The sequence below is a fragment of the Herpailurus yagouaroundi genome, unplaced genomic scaffold (genome assembly GCF_014898765.1).
Source record: "Herpailurus yagouaroundi ecotype Mexico unplaced genomic scaffold, PumYag 187, whole genome shotgun sequence".
NCBI lineage: Eukaryota > Metazoa > Chordata > Mammalia > Carnivora > Felidae > Herpailurus > Herpailurus yagouaroundi.
The window spans coordinates 3,573,656-3,590,524 of record NW_024412418.1 but is presented as its reverse complement, the minus strand read 5'-3'; the positions used below and the strand labels follow the sequence as shown (position 1 = coordinate 3,590,524).

At 56.3% G+C, this 16,869-nt stretch overlaps 1 protein-coding gene across 10 annotated transcripts in view; it reads right to left on the bottom strand.

Moving 5' to 3' along the window:
- Positions 1 to 1,835: 1,835 nt before the first annotated feature.
- The window catches only part of SLC43A1 (solute carrier family 43 member 1), a 32,634-nt gene continuing 17,600 nt past the window's right edge, over positions 1,836 to 16,869 (bottom strand). For 8 of the 10 annotated variants that reach the window (XM_040495112.1, XM_040495122.1, XM_040495118.1 and 5 more), the window contains 13 exons: positions 16,126 to 16,303; positions 15,972 to 16,027; positions 15,760 to 15,836; positions 13,392 to 13,484; positions 11,624 to 11,757; positions 9,864 to 10,042; positions 8,614 to 8,760; positions 8,483 to 8,518; positions 8,107 to 8,245; positions 6,049 to 6,190; positions 5,723 to 5,796; positions 3,240 to 3,363; positions 1,836 to 2,165 (listed from right to left, as the gene is read on the bottom strand). In XM_040495112.1, coding sequence (XP_040351046.1) covers positions 2,019 to 2,165; positions 3,240 to 3,363; positions 5,723 to 5,796; positions 6,049 to 6,190; positions 8,107 to 8,245; positions 8,483 to 8,518; positions 8,614 to 8,760; positions 9,864 to 10,042; positions 11,624 to 11,757; positions 13,392 to 13,484; positions 15,760 to 15,836; positions 15,972 to 16,027; positions 16,126 to 16,303 — 1,526 coding nt within the window. In that variant the 3' untranslated portion in view covers positions 1,836 to 2,018. The remainder of the gene's footprint in view (positions 2,166 to 3,239; positions 3,364 to 5,722; positions 5,797 to 6,048; positions 6,191 to 8,106; positions 8,246 to 8,482; positions 8,519 to 8,613; positions 8,761 to 9,863; positions 10,043 to 11,623; positions 11,758 to 13,391; positions 13,485 to 15,759; positions 15,837 to 15,971; positions 16,028 to 16,125; positions 16,304 to 16,869) is intronic. The other 2 variants (XM_040495113.1, XM_040495114.1) reach the window with 1 other exon arrangement.

Sequence of the window (16,869 nt, the reverse complement as noted above, 5' to 3'; positions counted from 1 at the left end):
AGTAGAAAGTGGAGCTCAAAATTTGCATAAGTTTTAAGATAAAACAGGAGACTATAAAAAAGTGTAAATTTCAACAAACCTCCAGCATTCTAAGGGATTATTTCTAAAGCATCCTGCTCCGATCCCCCTGTACAGACAAAAGCAACCTCCTGGCTGTACCTCAAACCATGGGAAATGGGGGAGCAGGAGCAGAGGGCAGGATGTGGGCTCCCTCCAGACACTAAGGGCAGGGATGCTTAAGCAGAGGGAGGTGAGGCAGACAGCCAGAGGTGGACAGGCTGGCACTTCAGGTGTCCTACTTAATGCCCAGCCAAGCCTGGGTGGGGGAGAGGGATGGGAGTGTGGGAAAACACCCCCCCCCCCAACAAAGATACAGGCACACACCAGCCAGTCTCTCACTTTCCTTTTTATTTCCTCTAAGACCTACAAAAGGCAGCACCAGGGAGGGAACCTGCCCTCCGGCCCTGAAGGGGCTTACCCAACCCCCAATACCCCATCCAGGACACAGCCACCACCTCAGGCCCCTTTCCTCAAGGGGAAGGTTGTTTCGTCCACACACACACATTCACACGCACGTGCACACAAACACGTACACGTGCATGTGTACGCATGCCCGCTCTCTGGGCATCGCTTAGCTAGGACCCTAGGGGTAACCTGTTTGTTGATCCCACAAGCAGCCAGGAAGCACCAGGAGGTGGGCCCCTAGGATGAAGGCCCAGAGGCAAGACAGCCCGCATCCTGGTCTCCTCCAATCTGAGGAGAAAGAAGGCCCAATCCTTCTAGCACAGGGCTGTCTTCAGTCAATGGAGCATTATTGCTTTGGGGAAAATTTTTTTTAGTTCTTTTTTTTCCTTTTAGCAAGTCCCTACAAAAATAGAACTTCTCTTGGTATTTATAAATCCACGGCCCAGCTCTGTGCGTATGTTACAGGTAGAAAAGCCATATGAGGCATTGCTGGAAGCCGAGCTATCCCAGCCTGAGTGGCGGGGCCCGGGCTGTGGACGGACTGGTGACTGCAGGGCGGCCCGACGACAGTGAAGCTTCTTGTCCTCCCGCTTTTAGGTAATTTGGCCTTAAAAGTACCTGGGGTGTTGTCTGTTGGGGAATTGCCCTCGACAGGCCCTCTGGGAAAAGAACCATTAGGGAAGAAAATAAGGTTCTGCAAGAAGTTGAGCGGCTCTACGTTTAGCCCTTGCCGTCCCCTGTGGCCTCTGCATTTGCCAGCAAAGAGGGCCTGTAAAGGAGAGACATATGGATTTGAAAGCCCCACTCGGGCAACTAAGGAGTGTATCTCTGGGCACAGGAGACTTCAACTCCTAGGCCCACCTGGCCCCCCGGAGGCATTCCAGATGGTGACTGAACCTAGTCGGTTCACGTACAGAATGGTTCCTTAGTTCCTAGGTGCATTGTCTCTCTGAGAATGTGTGAGGCATGGGTTTCTAAGGTCCTATCGGCCCCTTCCCGGCACCTCGGACCGAGGCAAACACATTGTTCTTCTGGCCTCACGTGGTTAGGAGGTCATGTCCCCGTAACTGTTCCACTTGAGGCGTCGAGAAATGGAGGGCCTTTCACGAGAACAGCAAAGCAAATGCTTTGTAGATTATAGATAAACGCAGATGCATAATGGAATAAGGTAAGAAATTAATCAATAATCAAAGGGTATGCGGGAACTTTACGAGAAAATCGCCATGTTATTTCTTAAAGGTTGACTACACGTAGGAACATTTTTAAAATTAGGCGATGTTAGGAACACACAGATGACGTATGCTCCAAGGAAATCACTAGCACACATATCATGCCACGTTTGCTACAATAAATCGGCCAGTTCAACGCACTGCTGTTGTCTGTGTCCGTTTTTATTTTAGTTTTTTATTCTAGTTTTGTTTTATTTTCACTTTTTCGCCGACGCCGTTCATCCTTCGGGAACCCCTGGGCCCGCTGGAGCCGGACTCCGGCAAGGCATTCCCTTTGGTAGCTCAGGCCTTGGCCTGTCATCCGGGTCCCTTGGCTGCAGGGATCTAGGCAGTCACCTCGGAGCTTCCAAGCACCTTCTTTGGGCCCTCCCAGTCGGTGGCGTACTCCCTCTGGAGCTGGGCACGGTAGTAGAAGAGGTAAGAAGGCAGCAGGAATCCCAGGAGTGAGAATAACAGGAGGCCCAGATTCACCTTTAGGGCAAGGAGAAAGACAAGAGTCAAACAGGTACCCGCTTCCCCCCATCACCCTCAAGGGCCCTCCCATTTAACCTTCAGCAGAGAGGAGAAGGCAGCCATTTGTACTCAGGTCCTGGGCCACAATGATAAATATAGCTAGTGCTTCCAGTGTTCGGTCACTGTTCCACCAATATCTCATTTAATGTTCAACGAGCTCGTAAAGTTTCTTAGCCTAGTTGGAACTCTGGCTGAGGCTGGTGCCCACACCAGCTGGAGCCCTCTAGGGAGCTACTGAGGCAGTCTGGGCTACTTTCTGACATGGAAGCTTTTGGGCTGGGAACCATGACCTCTGAGGATGCTGACAAGGGGATCCCATTGCGGGTGCTGAGAAGAGACTCGAAGACAGTTAAAGGAGCCAAGGCACGCAGCCGGAGGACAGGAGGCCCAGGGCAGTGGCCCTCACGTGCACTGGGCCTCGGTCCACACCCGGCTCTGCCTTTCTCGCTGTGTGACTTTGGGCAAATCGCCATGACTCTAAGTCCCTCCTCAGGGCTGTCAGTACCTGGTGAGCATTCACTAAAGGGTGGCTACGCTTTCTCCATCATTCTTATGGGAGAAAGGTTACGGGACAGGTGGCCCCACAGGGCAGACAGAAGGTCAGCTTTAGGGAGGCAGATGTCGGTTCTGGGTAAGGAAAAGCCCTTCTGACCATACCAATGGCTGCTGCCCCGTCACTGAGGGTGTTGAGAGGGTTTGTTGGAACCCCTTTCCAGAGGTGCTGGAGAAAGGATCCATGCACTGGGTGAAACTGGACTGCATCAGAGCCAGGCCACTTCACAAGGCACCCGGAGGCTTAGCACAAAGATACTCCTGGGCCCAGGGTGAGGGATGCTGATGTGGCTGGCTGGGGAATCTGTATTTTTAACGCACCGTGACGGGTTGTGATGGACAGCCAGCTGGGGAGCCCCCAGATCAGAGACCTTCAGCCTGAGAGATGAGTGAGGGATTCTGTCACCTCAAGGCCCCTCCCCCTCAGCCCCCTGGAAAGGGGCTCCTGCTCTCCACCCCCACGCCACCCGCAGTTCTCACCCAGAAGGGCTCTCCTTTCAAGGGTCCCACCATGGCCATGAAAAGCGGCTGCTGGAGCAGGGCAAACACAGCACTGATGAGGGACTGCAGACCCGTCAGCGTCCCAAAGTGGTTGGACGGGAACCTGTCAAGAAGAGGTAGCCCAGTTAGGACGGGCACGTGGCCCTCTCCAGTCCAGCCCCCTGTGCCAGACTCCCCCCCCCCCCCCCCGCCCCCAGGTTAGGTGGGCAGGGTGGAACTTAAGAGCCTCTTTGCAGGGCACCTGGGTGGCTCAGTCAATTAAGCACCCGACTCCTGATTTCGGCTCAGGTCGCGATCTCACAGTTTGTGAGTTCGAGCCCCACATCGGGCTCTGTGCAGACAGTGTGGAGCCTACTTGGGATTCTCTCTCTCTCTCACTTGCTCTCTGCCCCTCCCCCACTTGTGCGCACACACGCCCACTCACTCTCCCTCCCTGTCTCCAAATAAATAAATAAATAAACTTTAATTAATTAAAAAAAAAAAAGCCTCTTTGCCTGTGCTTTCTGGACTCTGGCCTCAAAGCTGTGTGCTGCGGCTTCGGGGCCACTAAGCTGGCTTCTGCCAACTACTATCTGTGTGATAACAGCAAGTTATGCAATCTCTCAGAGACCCACTTCCTCCACTAATAACCGAGATAGCACTGACCTCGCTGGGCGGTTCATTTATTCTTTTGACAAGGATTCACTGAGTTCCCACGTGCCGGGTGCCATTCTAAGGCGCAAGCACATTCAGCACTGAACCGAACCCTCGTAGAGGTGGCTTTCTGGTGGGGCCGGTGTCAGTCGGACAACGAGCAAGATACACACACAGATTGTTGGCTGGTGACGAGAGCCAAGGAGAGACATAGGGTGGAGAAAGCAGGTGGGGGCGTCCAGGGGGCTGCCACCATGGACAGGATGGCCAGCAGAGGCCTCACTGACAAGGGGACCCTGGGTACGGACCTGGAGAAGGTGAGGTAACTGTGGGCCTTGCAGCTATCTGGAGGGAGACTGTTCTAGAAAGAGGGAACAGGAAGTGCAAATGGCCTAAGTAGGGGACACACTTGGGGTTTCTGAGAAATGAAGAGGCCGCAGCAGAGTGAGAGAAGGGGGAAGGGGGGTGAAGAGAGCAGACAGGGCCCAGGGTGGGGGAGGGGGGAGCTAGACCTTGTAGGGCCTGTTAAGCCATAACAAAGCCTCTGGCTTTTTCTCAGAAACAAGGCAGGAAGCCATGGAGTGACAGAAAAAGACTTATGTCCCAGCAGGTGTCTCCAGCCCCTGTGTTAAAAATAGACCAAGGGAGGGGGCACCTGGGTGGCTCTGTCGGTTAAGCATCAGACTCTTGGTTTCAGCTCAGGTCATGACTTCATGGTTTGTGAGTTTGAGCCCCGCATCAGGCCCCGTGCTCACAGCACAGAGCCTGCTTGGGATTCTCTCCCTCCCACTCTCTCTGTCCCTCCCCTGCCCGCTCTGTCTCTCTCAAAATAAATAAACTTAAATAGACCGAGGGAGGCAAGAGCAGATGCAGGGACCCGGCCAGGAGCTGCTGCGCCCAGCCAGGGCAGGGGGGTGGCGGTGGAGACAAGGAGAGGGTCGCATTCGGGGTCTGTGGACAGCGGGACCGCAGAGGACTAGACATGGAGTGTGAGGAAGGGAAGAGCCAAGGCTCACTCCAAGGCTCCGGCTTGAGCAGGTGAAGGAGACGGGCTGCCCTCTGCTGACCCTGGCCAGGTGTCCTGCACCACGCCTGCCATTGAAGAAGTCCCTGGTAACGGTGACAAGTGTCACTGCCGTTGCTCATTACACACCCCGGGGAGTCCGTCAGCAGCACTGGCAGTGGAAACCAGAAGGGTGAGAGGAGAGGGAACCGGGGGCTGCTCCAGATGGAGCAGGAGAGTCATAAGGCAGGCTGCAATCTGGAAATTTCTACAGGGCTGACGGGGGAGAGAGAGCAGACATAGGACCAAGGCACACGTGGGGGGGGCGGGCTCAGTTGGTTAAGCGTCCGACTTTGGCTCAGGTCATGATCTCACAGTTCCTGAGATCGAGCGCTGCGTTGGGCTCTCTGCTGTCAGCACAGAGCCGGTTTCGGATCCTCTGTCTCCTTCTCTTTCTGCCCCTCCCCAGCTTGTTCTCTCTTTCTCTCTTTCTCAAAATAAATAAACTTTAAAAAAAAAAAAAAAGAGAAGGAGGAGGAGAAGGAGGAGAAGGAGAAGGAGAAGAATCCTGGCTTCCTCTAAGGGAGGACCCCCTGGCAGCAGGCTACCTTTGAAGAGGCAAGGACCCCACCACCCAAGATGAGATGCCGATGCCGGGAGAGGGCAGCCCCACCAGCAGCCCACCAGGTGGCCTCCCAGCTCCCCACCAACTCCAAGAGGTCAGCACTCCCGGGAGGCAGGGGAGAGGGGCATGATGGGGTGGGCGGGGCCATTTCGACTCTGCTCGGGGATTCTTCGGGTTTGGGGGAGGAAGCGGCTGACTCACACTGCAGCGTAGAGGCTCCCACAGGCTGAGTGGAAGAAACCTCGAACCACGGTGTGCAGGATAAAGGTCACGTACTGAAACCAAGAAGAGAGAGGGAAGAGGTGAGAGCAGGTGTGGAGGCCAGAGGCAGGATGGGGAGGGTGGCAGGCGACACGAAGCCGCGCGGAGCCCTTGCCCACCCGATCCCTGGAATACCCCCCCCCCCCGGGGGACCCAGAGACCCAGAAGACAGACCCAGAGGACAAGAACCTGGCTTCCTGGAAGGCAGGCATGGGTTCGGAGGGGTCCTGGGAGGCAGGGAGAGGGGGGAGGACAGAGGTGGGTACCTGGAGGTGTAAGCTATTGATGAGGCAGGTGACGCCAAACCCCACCAGCAGAAAGTTGGTCAGGGTGAAGGCGTTGATGGCATTGGTGATCTTCTGGATCTTGCGGTAACGCGGTCTGGCCGACTTGGTGGCGACCCCATCCCTGAGGAGAACAGGATGTCACCGGCTGCTGCCTCCACGTCCCCAGCAGCTGCCTGGTTCCCCGCCTGGCCTTCCCCTCTTCTCCCGGGCCTCTACCGCAGGGGCGACAAAGGCAGCAAACCACTTCCCCAGCCCTGTGTTCCTCAAAGCGTGGCTCCCCCACCTTTTACCCCCAGCATCACCTCGGGGCTTTCTTTAAAATGCAGATTCCAGGCTCCCACCCCAGAATCTCAGAGGCTGGGCCCAGGAAGCTGCATTCTGACAAACAGCCCAGGCACGTCTCACACACACTGAAGCCTGAGAATCAAGGATAGGAAAGAAGGTGGCGAACCGGAAGCCCTCACGCCGTCTCCAATTGGACGCCTCTACGGAAGCATCTCTGCCCATCAGCCTGGACAAAAGTAGATGCCACTCCGGTGACAGCAGATTGGCCCCAGACTATCCAGCAGGCCCCTCTCTGGCACACTCCAGGGGAGAGGCCAGCAGGCCGAGATGCTCATCTATCCTAGACAGATGACCCTGCCATCAGGGGCCATGGGCAGGGTGCCCGGGCTGGAGTACCGATGCTGGGGAGGGAAGCCACGAGATTGTTCCTTAGCTGCCTTCTCTCCTGTCCTCTCAGGACAAACAGGAACTATGTGGATTAACACAGAAAGAACCCAGAAGACCCGGGTTCAAGACCCAATTGTGGTCTCCAGCCAACAAGATGGGCCTCATTGGCCCCACCTCCTGCTACCCATGTCCTGTGTAGTCCCGTCATACACTGTACCAGTTACTCGGGACGACCCACAGAATACGACAGAAACAATGGAATGTCACTGGTGAGATTTCGCTGTGAAGGACACAGAAGCTTCTGTCTTTGTCTCCCTCCCTTAGACCCCTTGCTGGGGGAAGCTGTTCTGTGGTGAGCAGCCCTCGGGACAGACCCAGGTGGAGAGGGGCCAAACCTCCTGCCAAGGGCCACCTGAGTGAGCTCAGGAACAGATTCTCTGACCTCGGTCGATATCTCAGGTATCTGTAGGCCTGGCCGACAGCTAGAGAGCCTGCGGTGGTCTGAATGACTGTGTCCCCCCGAAATTCACATGCTAGAATCCTCATGCCCAACATGGTAGTATTAGGCAGTGGGGGTCTTGGCGGGTGATTAAATCACGAGGGGAAAGCCCTCATCATGGGATTCGTGCCTTTATAAAGGAGGCCCCATGGAGCTCCCTATTCCTTAGGCCATGTGAGGACACAGCAAGAAGATAGTCGCCCAGAAGAAGGTCCTCGGTCAACCACTGGCTCCCTGATCTGAGGCTTCCAGGCTCCAGAACGGTAATAAGTGTCTATTGTTTTTAAGCCACCCAGTGTGTGGTATTTTGTTACACCAGCCCAAACAGACTCAGACAGACAGACCCTGAGCCAGAACGCCCAGCTAAGTCATTCCCAGATTCCTGACTCAGAAACTATACGAGACAAGAAACGTTAGCTGTTTAAAGATGCCCAGCTTTGGGGCTAATCTGTGATACAGCAATAGATGTCTGATATTCCAACTCTCTCTGTTTCTAGCCATAAGAAGGCTTTTGAGTATACCCTTTACAACATAGGTTCCGGAACATGCTACTACAAGCTGTGCGATCTTGGGTAAGTTGCTTAACCTTTCTGCGTGTCAGCTTTGTGAAGTGAGGATAACATACCTCCCTCAGAGAGCTGTTGTAGGACTCCGTAAGACAATGCAAGGTGCCTAGTGCATGGTCAGCACTTGACCTCAGCTATCCTTATGATCAAGTGAGCTATGCCCACCTTAGCCTTAGTTTCCTCATCTGTAAAATGGGGAGATATTCCTGCTCTCCCAGGGCTCTCGGGAGAAGGAAATGAGAAGCCGGGTGTGAAAGCACATGAAAAACAAAAAGCTGTCACCATCCCTATACAGGTCACCTGGCGTTTCCGAGGGCACTGCCCTCAGTGGGGGCGTCCACACAGTCCTTGATCCGCCAGTCCATGATGTAGCCAATGAGGGGGCAGGTGAGAAGGCACAACAGCTGCATGGCCCCAAAGATGGAGGAGTAGAACCCAACTGGGCAGGACGGGAAGAGAAGTGGAGTCAGGAGCTGGCACGAGCAATGCCAGCAGCCCGGTGGGCACTGTCACCCACTTCCGGTGTAGGAGAAGCCGTGCCAGAATAGCCCCCCTCTGACCCCCAGATTCTCAGATGCCCCAAATGCCCAGAGTTACAAGGCTGGGCCCAGGCTCCCTGTGGAGTGGGCACCAGTGGGGCGGGTGTGGGCCAGGCCCCCAACTTCTATCCCCCTACCTGTCTCTGCCGCCCGTTTTCTCAGGATGTCCGTCTCTGTTGGGGGGTGGGGAGAGAAGCTAGAGTGAGAGGAGCCCGCCAGGGTGACCCTCCTGTGCCCCCAGCCCCCAGTGGGCTCAGCAGCACCTCACCATGCTCCTGACCACCAGTCACGAGGTACTCCAGCATCTTGTTCATGGCGGCCATGTAGAAGATGACCCTCAGCTGGGTCATGCCCATGGTGAGAAGGCTCCACAGGAAAATGGGGGAACAGAGGCTCTGGCGGAAGGGGACAGACTCTGGAGAGACAGCAGAGGGCGCCCCTGAGCCCCAGATCTTCCATTGCCCTCCAACTGTCCCAGCTGATGCAGTTCTAGAGGGGCTCAGCCACTCACTGTGTGACTCTCAGGGGATTGGTTCCTTCAGAAACGAGGGCTCAGATTCACTGGCCTCCAAGTTCTTGCCCAGTTTAATACTGATCTCAACAGAACGTTTTCAGCTGCCCGCTGGGTGTATACCTTGGTGTGGTAATAACTCTAGCTACTATTTATTAAGCACCTTCCCATTTACCAAAAGTGAACAACAACCCTGTCCTCAGCACGTTCTGCAGATGAGGAAATTGACCCAGTGACTTGCTCAAGCTCACAGGGCTGGAAGCTGCAGGTCGGCTGGACTCAGCTCATGGCTGCCACCACTCTGCCACGGGAGGCTCCACGGGGGTGGGGGTGGGGGGGGGTCATACCCTCACGACTGCACAGCCTGTGCCATTTACAGAGCTGCCATATCCACGTCTCCGTTTAAGCCTCACCGCTAACTTCCCCCTCCACTGCGCATGATGACTGTTAGTTTCAGAGATAAGGAAAGCCAGAACAGGCTTAAGTGATCTGCCCAAGTCACACGGCCTGCAACTGAGGAGCCGGACTCCCCATCTCCTGACTCCAGGGCAGGTGCACCTGCCGATCTTCTGGGAGCTGACACCTTGGGAAGCGGCTCAGGCAGGTGGCTGCAGATCCTCTTCCAGCCAGCAGGGGGAGCCAGCCAGCCGGGCGCTGGAGGGCCTCGCAGCTGGCTCAACCTGGCGGCACCTGATGCAAGGGGCTCAGAGGCTGTAGGGAGCCCTGATGAAACCAACCGTCCCACAGGCCTGGAGATCCTGCCCCATTCTGGAAGCTCCTCCCCCCCTCCTTCACGCAGGAATCCAACAGAGTACCCCCGAGTCTGAACTTGTGGAGTTCTCTGAGCTCTGATTTCCCCTCATTCTGTAAATGGGGATCAAACCTCACCTATTGACATCATGGGGTGTTGGGTATAGAGCACAAGGGGAGAGAACGAGTGCTCACTAATAAGCATGAGGACCCACCCCACCTGTCACCCAAGGCTGGCCCCTTGACCAGACACTCACTCTCAGGAGGGCTTTCTGAGATGCCACGAACATCCTGGGATGAGATGAAGACTTCAGCCCCGTCCTCCAGGCTGGGGGCCTTCTGGCTCAGCCGCTGGCCCACAATGGTCACATGGGTGTAGAAGCGGTCACCTGTCACCTTGTGATCAAGGGCCAGTCCGCTGAGCTTGATCTTCTTCCTGCCAGCAGCCGGGCCAGGGAATGTGGGAACCAGCCACGCAGAGCCCACCCTCGACAGCCTGCCCAAGGGGTCCATCCCAGTCTGCCCTAGGGGTGCTGCACAACCCTTTACCTGGCGCTGGCTGACATGCCCACTGACAAGCTGCCTAGTGCAGGCTCGCATCTGTCACTCGGAGCCTGGGCCAGGGGCCAGCTTTAGCACCCAGTAAGTGAAGGGTGGGTGAGTCCTTTTTCACTTGGGCTGTTACCATGGAGGCAGCATTAAGAATTCAGACTCTGGAGGGGAGCCTGGGTGGCTCAGTTGGTTAAGCATTCCACTTTGGCTGAGGTCACGATCTCACCGTTGGTGAGTTCGAGCCCCATGTCAGGCTTTGTGCTGACAGCTCGGAGCCTGGAGCCTGCTTTGGATTCTCTGTCTCCCTCTCTCTGCGCCACCCCTGCTTGCACTCTGTCTGGGTCTCTCAAAATTGAATAAATGTTAAAAAATTAAAAAAAAAAAAAAAAGAATTCAGACTCTGGAGGGGCGCCTGGATGGCTCTGTTGGTTAAGCGTTCAACTTCGGCTCAGGTCATGATCTCACGGTTTTTGAGTTTGAGCCCCACGTTGAGCTGTGTGCTGACAGCTCAGATTCTGTGTCTCCCTCTCTCCCTGCCCCTCCCCCACTCCGTCCCTCCCTCTCTCTCTCAAAAATAAGCATTAAAAAAACTTTTTTTATTAATGTTTATTTTTGAGAGACACAGAGACGCAGAGTGTGAGCGGGGAAGGGGCAGAGAGAGAGAGAAAGACACAGAATCTGAAGAGGCTCCAGGCTCTGAGCCGTCAGCACAGAGACCAACGCGGGGCTCGAACTCAAGCCGTGAGATCATGACCTGAGCTGAAGTCAGACGCTCAACTGACTGAGCCACCCAGGCACCCCCAAAAAACTTTTTTAATAAAAACAAACAAACAAACAAACAAACAAACAAAAAAACCAAAGAATTCAGACTCTGGAGTCAGAGAGCCTGGTTCCAATCTTTAATTTGCCCCCTTCAATGGTTGGACTTTAGGAAAGTCACTTTGTTCCCTGAACTTTTGTTATGAATGGAGTTAATAAAAGAACCCACTAACAGGACTGTGGAGGGTGGTAGGACTGCTAAGCACAGGGCCTGGCCCACAGCAGACACTCAAATATCAGCTTTTTGACAGGCTTCCTTGTGGAACATCTCCCCTGACCCCACTGAACTGATAGGGGGTGGAGAAAAGTCAGCATTCAGGCTGTCCTACAAAGGGTGGGGTATTTGAGTCTTTGTATCCCCCTCCTGGGACCATATGACACATGGCACTGTTGCTGGGATCCCTCCTACTCTGTTCCCGTCCTCCAAACTCAGAAAAAATAACAGTGGTGGTGTTTTGACCGCCCGTTATGTGCCACTTCTACTCAAACGCTTGTCGGTGGGGAGGATCACGCCCATTGTACAGATGAGAAAGCAGAGGCCAAAGCTGATTCTGTCCATTGTATTACCGCCCCCCACTCCCCACCCACCCCTCCCTCCACAGGGAGGGGAGTCCCCCTCGTCACACAGCCCTCCACAGCCACTCACGTATAGTTGACTTCCTCGGGAGCAGGAAAGGCTTCGCTGGGCCAGTTGAGAGCACAGTTCAGAAAGATGAGGCAGGCCAGGCCCGACCACGTGAACATGATGACCATGAAGGACACGCCAGCGTCATAGATCAGCTGTGGAAGGAGGGGCAGGCCCATGGGCCACCTGGCCTCACCTCTCCCAGCCCAAGGCAGAGCCCAGGCCTCAGAGACCCTAGACAAGGTCTCTTCTACCCTATTCCTTGCACCTGATTTGCAGATGGGAAGTGGAGGCCGGAAGTTAAGAGACCCAGGAGACCACCATCCTCTCCCCCTTTCACCCCAGCCCCCTAACGAGACGTGAAGTAATCCCACCCGCCCACCCCCGGGTGCTGAAGGTCTTTGGAATGTCAATTATTATCGGAAAAGGACACACAAGCCTGCCTGTGACTCCACGCACATGTCGGCTTCCACACAAAAATGCCATTGCATTTTATGTACAAAAGAGAAAAAGTAATGCTCTAGGTTTACCAGGCCTGTGTGTATCTTGCCCCTTCCTGGCACGTGCCCTGAGGGAAAGACAAACCCGACCGAGAGAAGCCTTATCTCACCTTTCACAGGTGTTCCCAGGGAGTACAACTGGGAGCGTGGGCGTGTGCGCATGTGTGCAAAGAGCGCTGCCCAAGGCCTTCCAACCCAGGTGGGCTGGGAACTGGTTGGGATTCTGTGCCAATGCGTCAGCCCTCTACTGGGGAAGCCAGGTACCTAGAGATGGTGTCCCTGGTCTTGTCCTCCCTGCCTGGGATGACTGACATCTGCCCCCTCCTCAGGCTCCTGCCCAGAGCTCCAGTGCTGCCTGGGAAAATTTCTGCTCCTCCTCAGCCTTGGGCCTTGAGGCTCCCTTCTTCTCTGGGGGACAGGACAGAGCTTCAAAGAACCACATCTCCAAGTGAGTGGGTGTTAAGATCTGCCTCCTCAAACCCCTCCCACCCTCCATGCCTGCTGCTACCTGAACAACTGATGGCCACTCCCACCCATGCACTCTCAAACTCTTTTGGGGGCACCCAGCAAGTGCCTCCTAAACAAACTTCACTGCCCATGGTGGAATCTGAAGGGCATCCTATGGCCCAGTTGAAAGCACGCTTTGTTATCATTTGATATCAGAGGAAGGCATGAGGCCCCAAGCTTGCCCCCAGGCTAGAACTCAGGCCTTCCGGTTCTAATTCTGCCAGGCTGATTTGTTCAGGCTGCAGCCTGATATGGACTAACTTCATGACCTTGGACCAAGGCAACAAGCCTCTCCAGGGCAGGTGAAGGAAATGTGACTGGAAAAGTGGTTGAGGCCAGAGAGATCAAGGGCACTGAATGTCTGTAAAGAGGATGGAGGGACTTGATTCTGTCAGTGAAGCAGGGCAGATGTGTGAGCCAGGCCTCCAACTAAAATCATTCTGGAAGTCACGTGAAGGACAGACCAGAGAGGGGAAAGGTGTCTGAGGCAGGGAGACCAGCTGGGAAGGCTTGAGCTAGCCCAGAAGAGAGGACGAAGGCCTGGCCTAGGATGGCAGGACAGGAAAGGAGGCAAGCAGGGAGACCCATCGGCCAGCGGCAATGCCTGGGCCCCTCCCATGACACTTCAGTGCTTGCCCCACGGTGGTGGGGACTGACCTCTGCCTGGCAGGAACAACGGTTCCCAGGCATGCCAGCCACTCACCCAGCCCCACCTAGTTTCTCTAGGCAAAAAGGAAACCCAGGTGACCTCACTGGTCCCCCGCCCCAAACAGGTCCAATACCTTGATTCCCGGGAATGTGATGGCAGAAGAGGCGTAGGAGCCGATCATGAGGGCCATGAACGTAGATCGTAGGTTCCCAAACATGTTGGGCAGCTGAGGGCGGGAAGCAGTACCGGTAAGCTGAAGGACCCTGACACTGCCCGGGGTACCCCTGGCCCAGTCAATGGGACTAAGCCTCGATGCATCCCACCCCGCAGCCCTCAAAGTGAGCTCCAGGAACACCAGCCTCAGGAGAGGCAACAGAAAAGCTCAAAGGCAAAATCACAGGAAACTGGCTAACAGCCTCCCTCCCACAGACTCCCAATGCACTTGAGCATCTCAACGGTTCCCAAAAGTGCCCTCAAAGAACACTTTTGTCAATTCCGCTCGAGCCCAGGGTTTCCCAAGTTAGTTGTTCGTGGAGCCCTTCTATTTTGTGACGCCTCTTAATAACCCACGGAATGGGTGTTTAAGAAAAACTGATCTAGTGCAACTCATTTGACAGATAAGAAAACTGAGGCCCAGTGAGGGAAAGAAATGTACTCAAGTTCACAGAGCTCCTTAATGACTTTCTCCCCTGTTCTGGCAACCCCGGCTCTATCCCGGACCCCAAGGCTGTGACCATGGCTGGCTCTGTAATGAGCCCTCCTGGGTGGCCCCAAAGGCACAAGTCACGGGAGGTGCCAGGGAGGGAAGGACGGATGTAAAGGAGGGGGCAGGGGCAGGCCAGGTGACCAGGAGAAGTGGCTCTGACGCGCACAGCAGGCCAAGAATCGCCACCAGTAGAGAACTGATCATATGTTCTGCTCTCTGGCCTGAGCCAGGCCCTCCGGGGAGGAGAAAGCAAAGTCATGCTGCCCTTTGTGTACATCCCCCTCTGGCCCCACCATCCCCCCCCACCCCAGGTCAACAGAGCCCTTAGCTGGGAAAGGCCTTAGATGCCACGCAACACTTCAACCCTCTCCACAGAGGAGAAAACCCGCAGAGAGTTGAGTCCTCCACCAACTTCCAAGCGGTTGTGAAAAGGGGGTGGGACCAGGCTGACCCCTCCTGGGGTAGAGGTTTCCCAGGCACCTGGTATCTGCAAGGCACGCTGCCAAGGACACCAGGGAAAGTGCCAGGGAGAGCTGCCCGGACCCCTGGCACCCCCGCCCCAGGGTCTCGGGGCGCTTGTCTCGGCCCAGCAGGGAGGCGCCGGGGTGGGGGGGAGGGCGCGAGGCCGGCCGGGCTAACGGGGGGCGAGGGGCTGGGCAGCACTGGAGGTCCTGGCTCCGGTCTGTCTTGGCGGGCGAGGGCAGAGGCCCGGGGCGGGGGCGGGGCAGGCGCCGGGCCCTGCCATTGGCTGGAGATTATTGGCTGCGGGGCAGGGGGAGGAGCGGCGGGCGGGCGGGCGCAGAGCCTAGGCCGGCAGGGGCAGGGTCCGAGGTTGCGCACCGCGCAGCGCGGGACAGGGCACAGAGAAGAGAGGGGATCTAGGGCCCCAGCCAAGCTGCACAGCGTGGAGAAGGGGCTTCGCGGGGGTGGGGGTGGAGGGGGGGGGGAGGAAGGGATCCGCTTCCTTGGAGAGTTGTGAAACGTCCCGGGCTGGAATTAAAGGCGGCTGCTGGGTGAGGTGAAATTCAGCCAAAAACACCCAGTTTGGCGGTCAGGACTGGTCAGGGTGGCCCTCATCCGAGATAAACAGCCCCGAGGCTGGCCCAGCCAGGAACCCCTCCCCCACCACACACTCATCAGCCTTTAACCCTTACACTCACATACAGAAACACACACACTTAGAGCAACACACACACAAAGCCACGCACATTTGCAGGAGGCTGAGTCATGTGGAAAAAGCTGTTTCTGTAGGTCCAGCACGGTCAAGTGTCGGCAATTTGACGTGGCTTAACCTAATACCCTCAGGAACACATTCACCTGTGCACGCCCTTGCCCATCTAGAGCATCACACACACACGCACACACGCACACGCTGCTCCTACCGTGTCACTATCTGCCACACTGCCCAGCTTTCTTTTCTTTCCAGCACTTCCGACTACTGGCAGAATTTATTAGTTTACTTGTTTGGAGAAGGCTGCCTCTTCGCCCAACCCCAGAACGGAAGTTCCAGAAAGGTGAGGAAGTCGGCAGTTCTGTTTGTGCTGTCCCCCCAGCGCCTAGAACCGAGGCCAGCAGACATTGTGTGCTGGGGACACACGCACCCCCCAACACCCACACTCCCACACGGCGTCACATCCCCACGGACACAGCCTCACGTCCACCCTCAGCGGCAGCCTGCACACGCCTCTGCTCTGGGTCCACTGGCTCCTCCATCACCCGCTGTCCCCCTCACTCTCCTCTACTCCCACCCCCACGCCAGGGTGCCCTCCTGCCAAGCGGGGCCTGTCACACTCACCGTGAGTGAAGAGAACGTTAAGCAGATGCCACCAAAGCCATTCAGGGACAGCGCGAGGAATATCAACGGAGACAGAACTGGGAAGGGGAGAGCGATGGGTCAGGGCATTTGGGGGGCTGTGGGAGGCCAAGGGCAGGAGCCGGGATGGCAGGCGATCTGCCTTCATCCCACCCATTCTTTTCCTGTGGGCGGCGAGAGGTCAAACGACTCACCTCTGGTGTCCCGAGAGGCCAGGGCCATGAGGGCGCAGGACGCGGCGAAGCTGGCACTGTGGAGACCCAGGGAAGGAGAAGGGGTTGCCCGCGAACACCCTGAGCCTCCCCTCCCCCCTGCAGCACCAGCCTTGCCTTCCTGCCCCCCCCTCACCTGCCAACCAGCCGCGTGGGCCGGGGGCCAAAGCGGTCCATGAGGATCCCCAGCGGCAGGGTCGTGGCGCTGAGCACGAAGGAGCCAATGGTGAAGCCCAGGTTGAGCATCTCTTCCTGGTGGTCACAGCTCAGCCACTCCCGCTGCTCATCCTGGGTGGTGTTGGTGGCGTTCTCAGCTGGGGAGGCAAGGGAGGGCTCAGCACGTGACAGCCGGGAGCAGCCAGGCACAGGAGACAAAGGCCCGGGGTCCGGGGACCTGAGCTCAAGTCCCACGCTTAGGGCTCACTGCCAACCAGGCGACTTTGAGGGTGGCCTAGAGTCACATCTACTCCGGTGAGGACTCGTCCTCAAGGTAAACTGCCCACTTGGAGTCGTGACAAGTTAATAAAAATGGTTAATGGTGAGGGAAGGAGGGTGATTCACTTCACTCAGTGCTCACTGAATCACGAGGTGGTTGCTCCCCTGCCCCCTCTCTGTTACCTAAGCATCACTGCCAAGGGCACACTCAGGGCGCACCAGAGGCAGACAGACCAGGGTCGAAATTGCCACCACCCGTACCAACTGGGCACCCTTGGACAAGTAACTCCCTCTCTCTGAGCCACAGGCCCTTAGCCTGTAAAAGGGAGCAGAAGATGCCTAAGCCATAAGTTCCTTAGAAGATTCCGCGGGGGGGGGGGGGGGGGGGGGGTCTCTCTGCCCCAGGTATAAATGCAAAGGACACACTCAGGGCGCACCAGAGGCA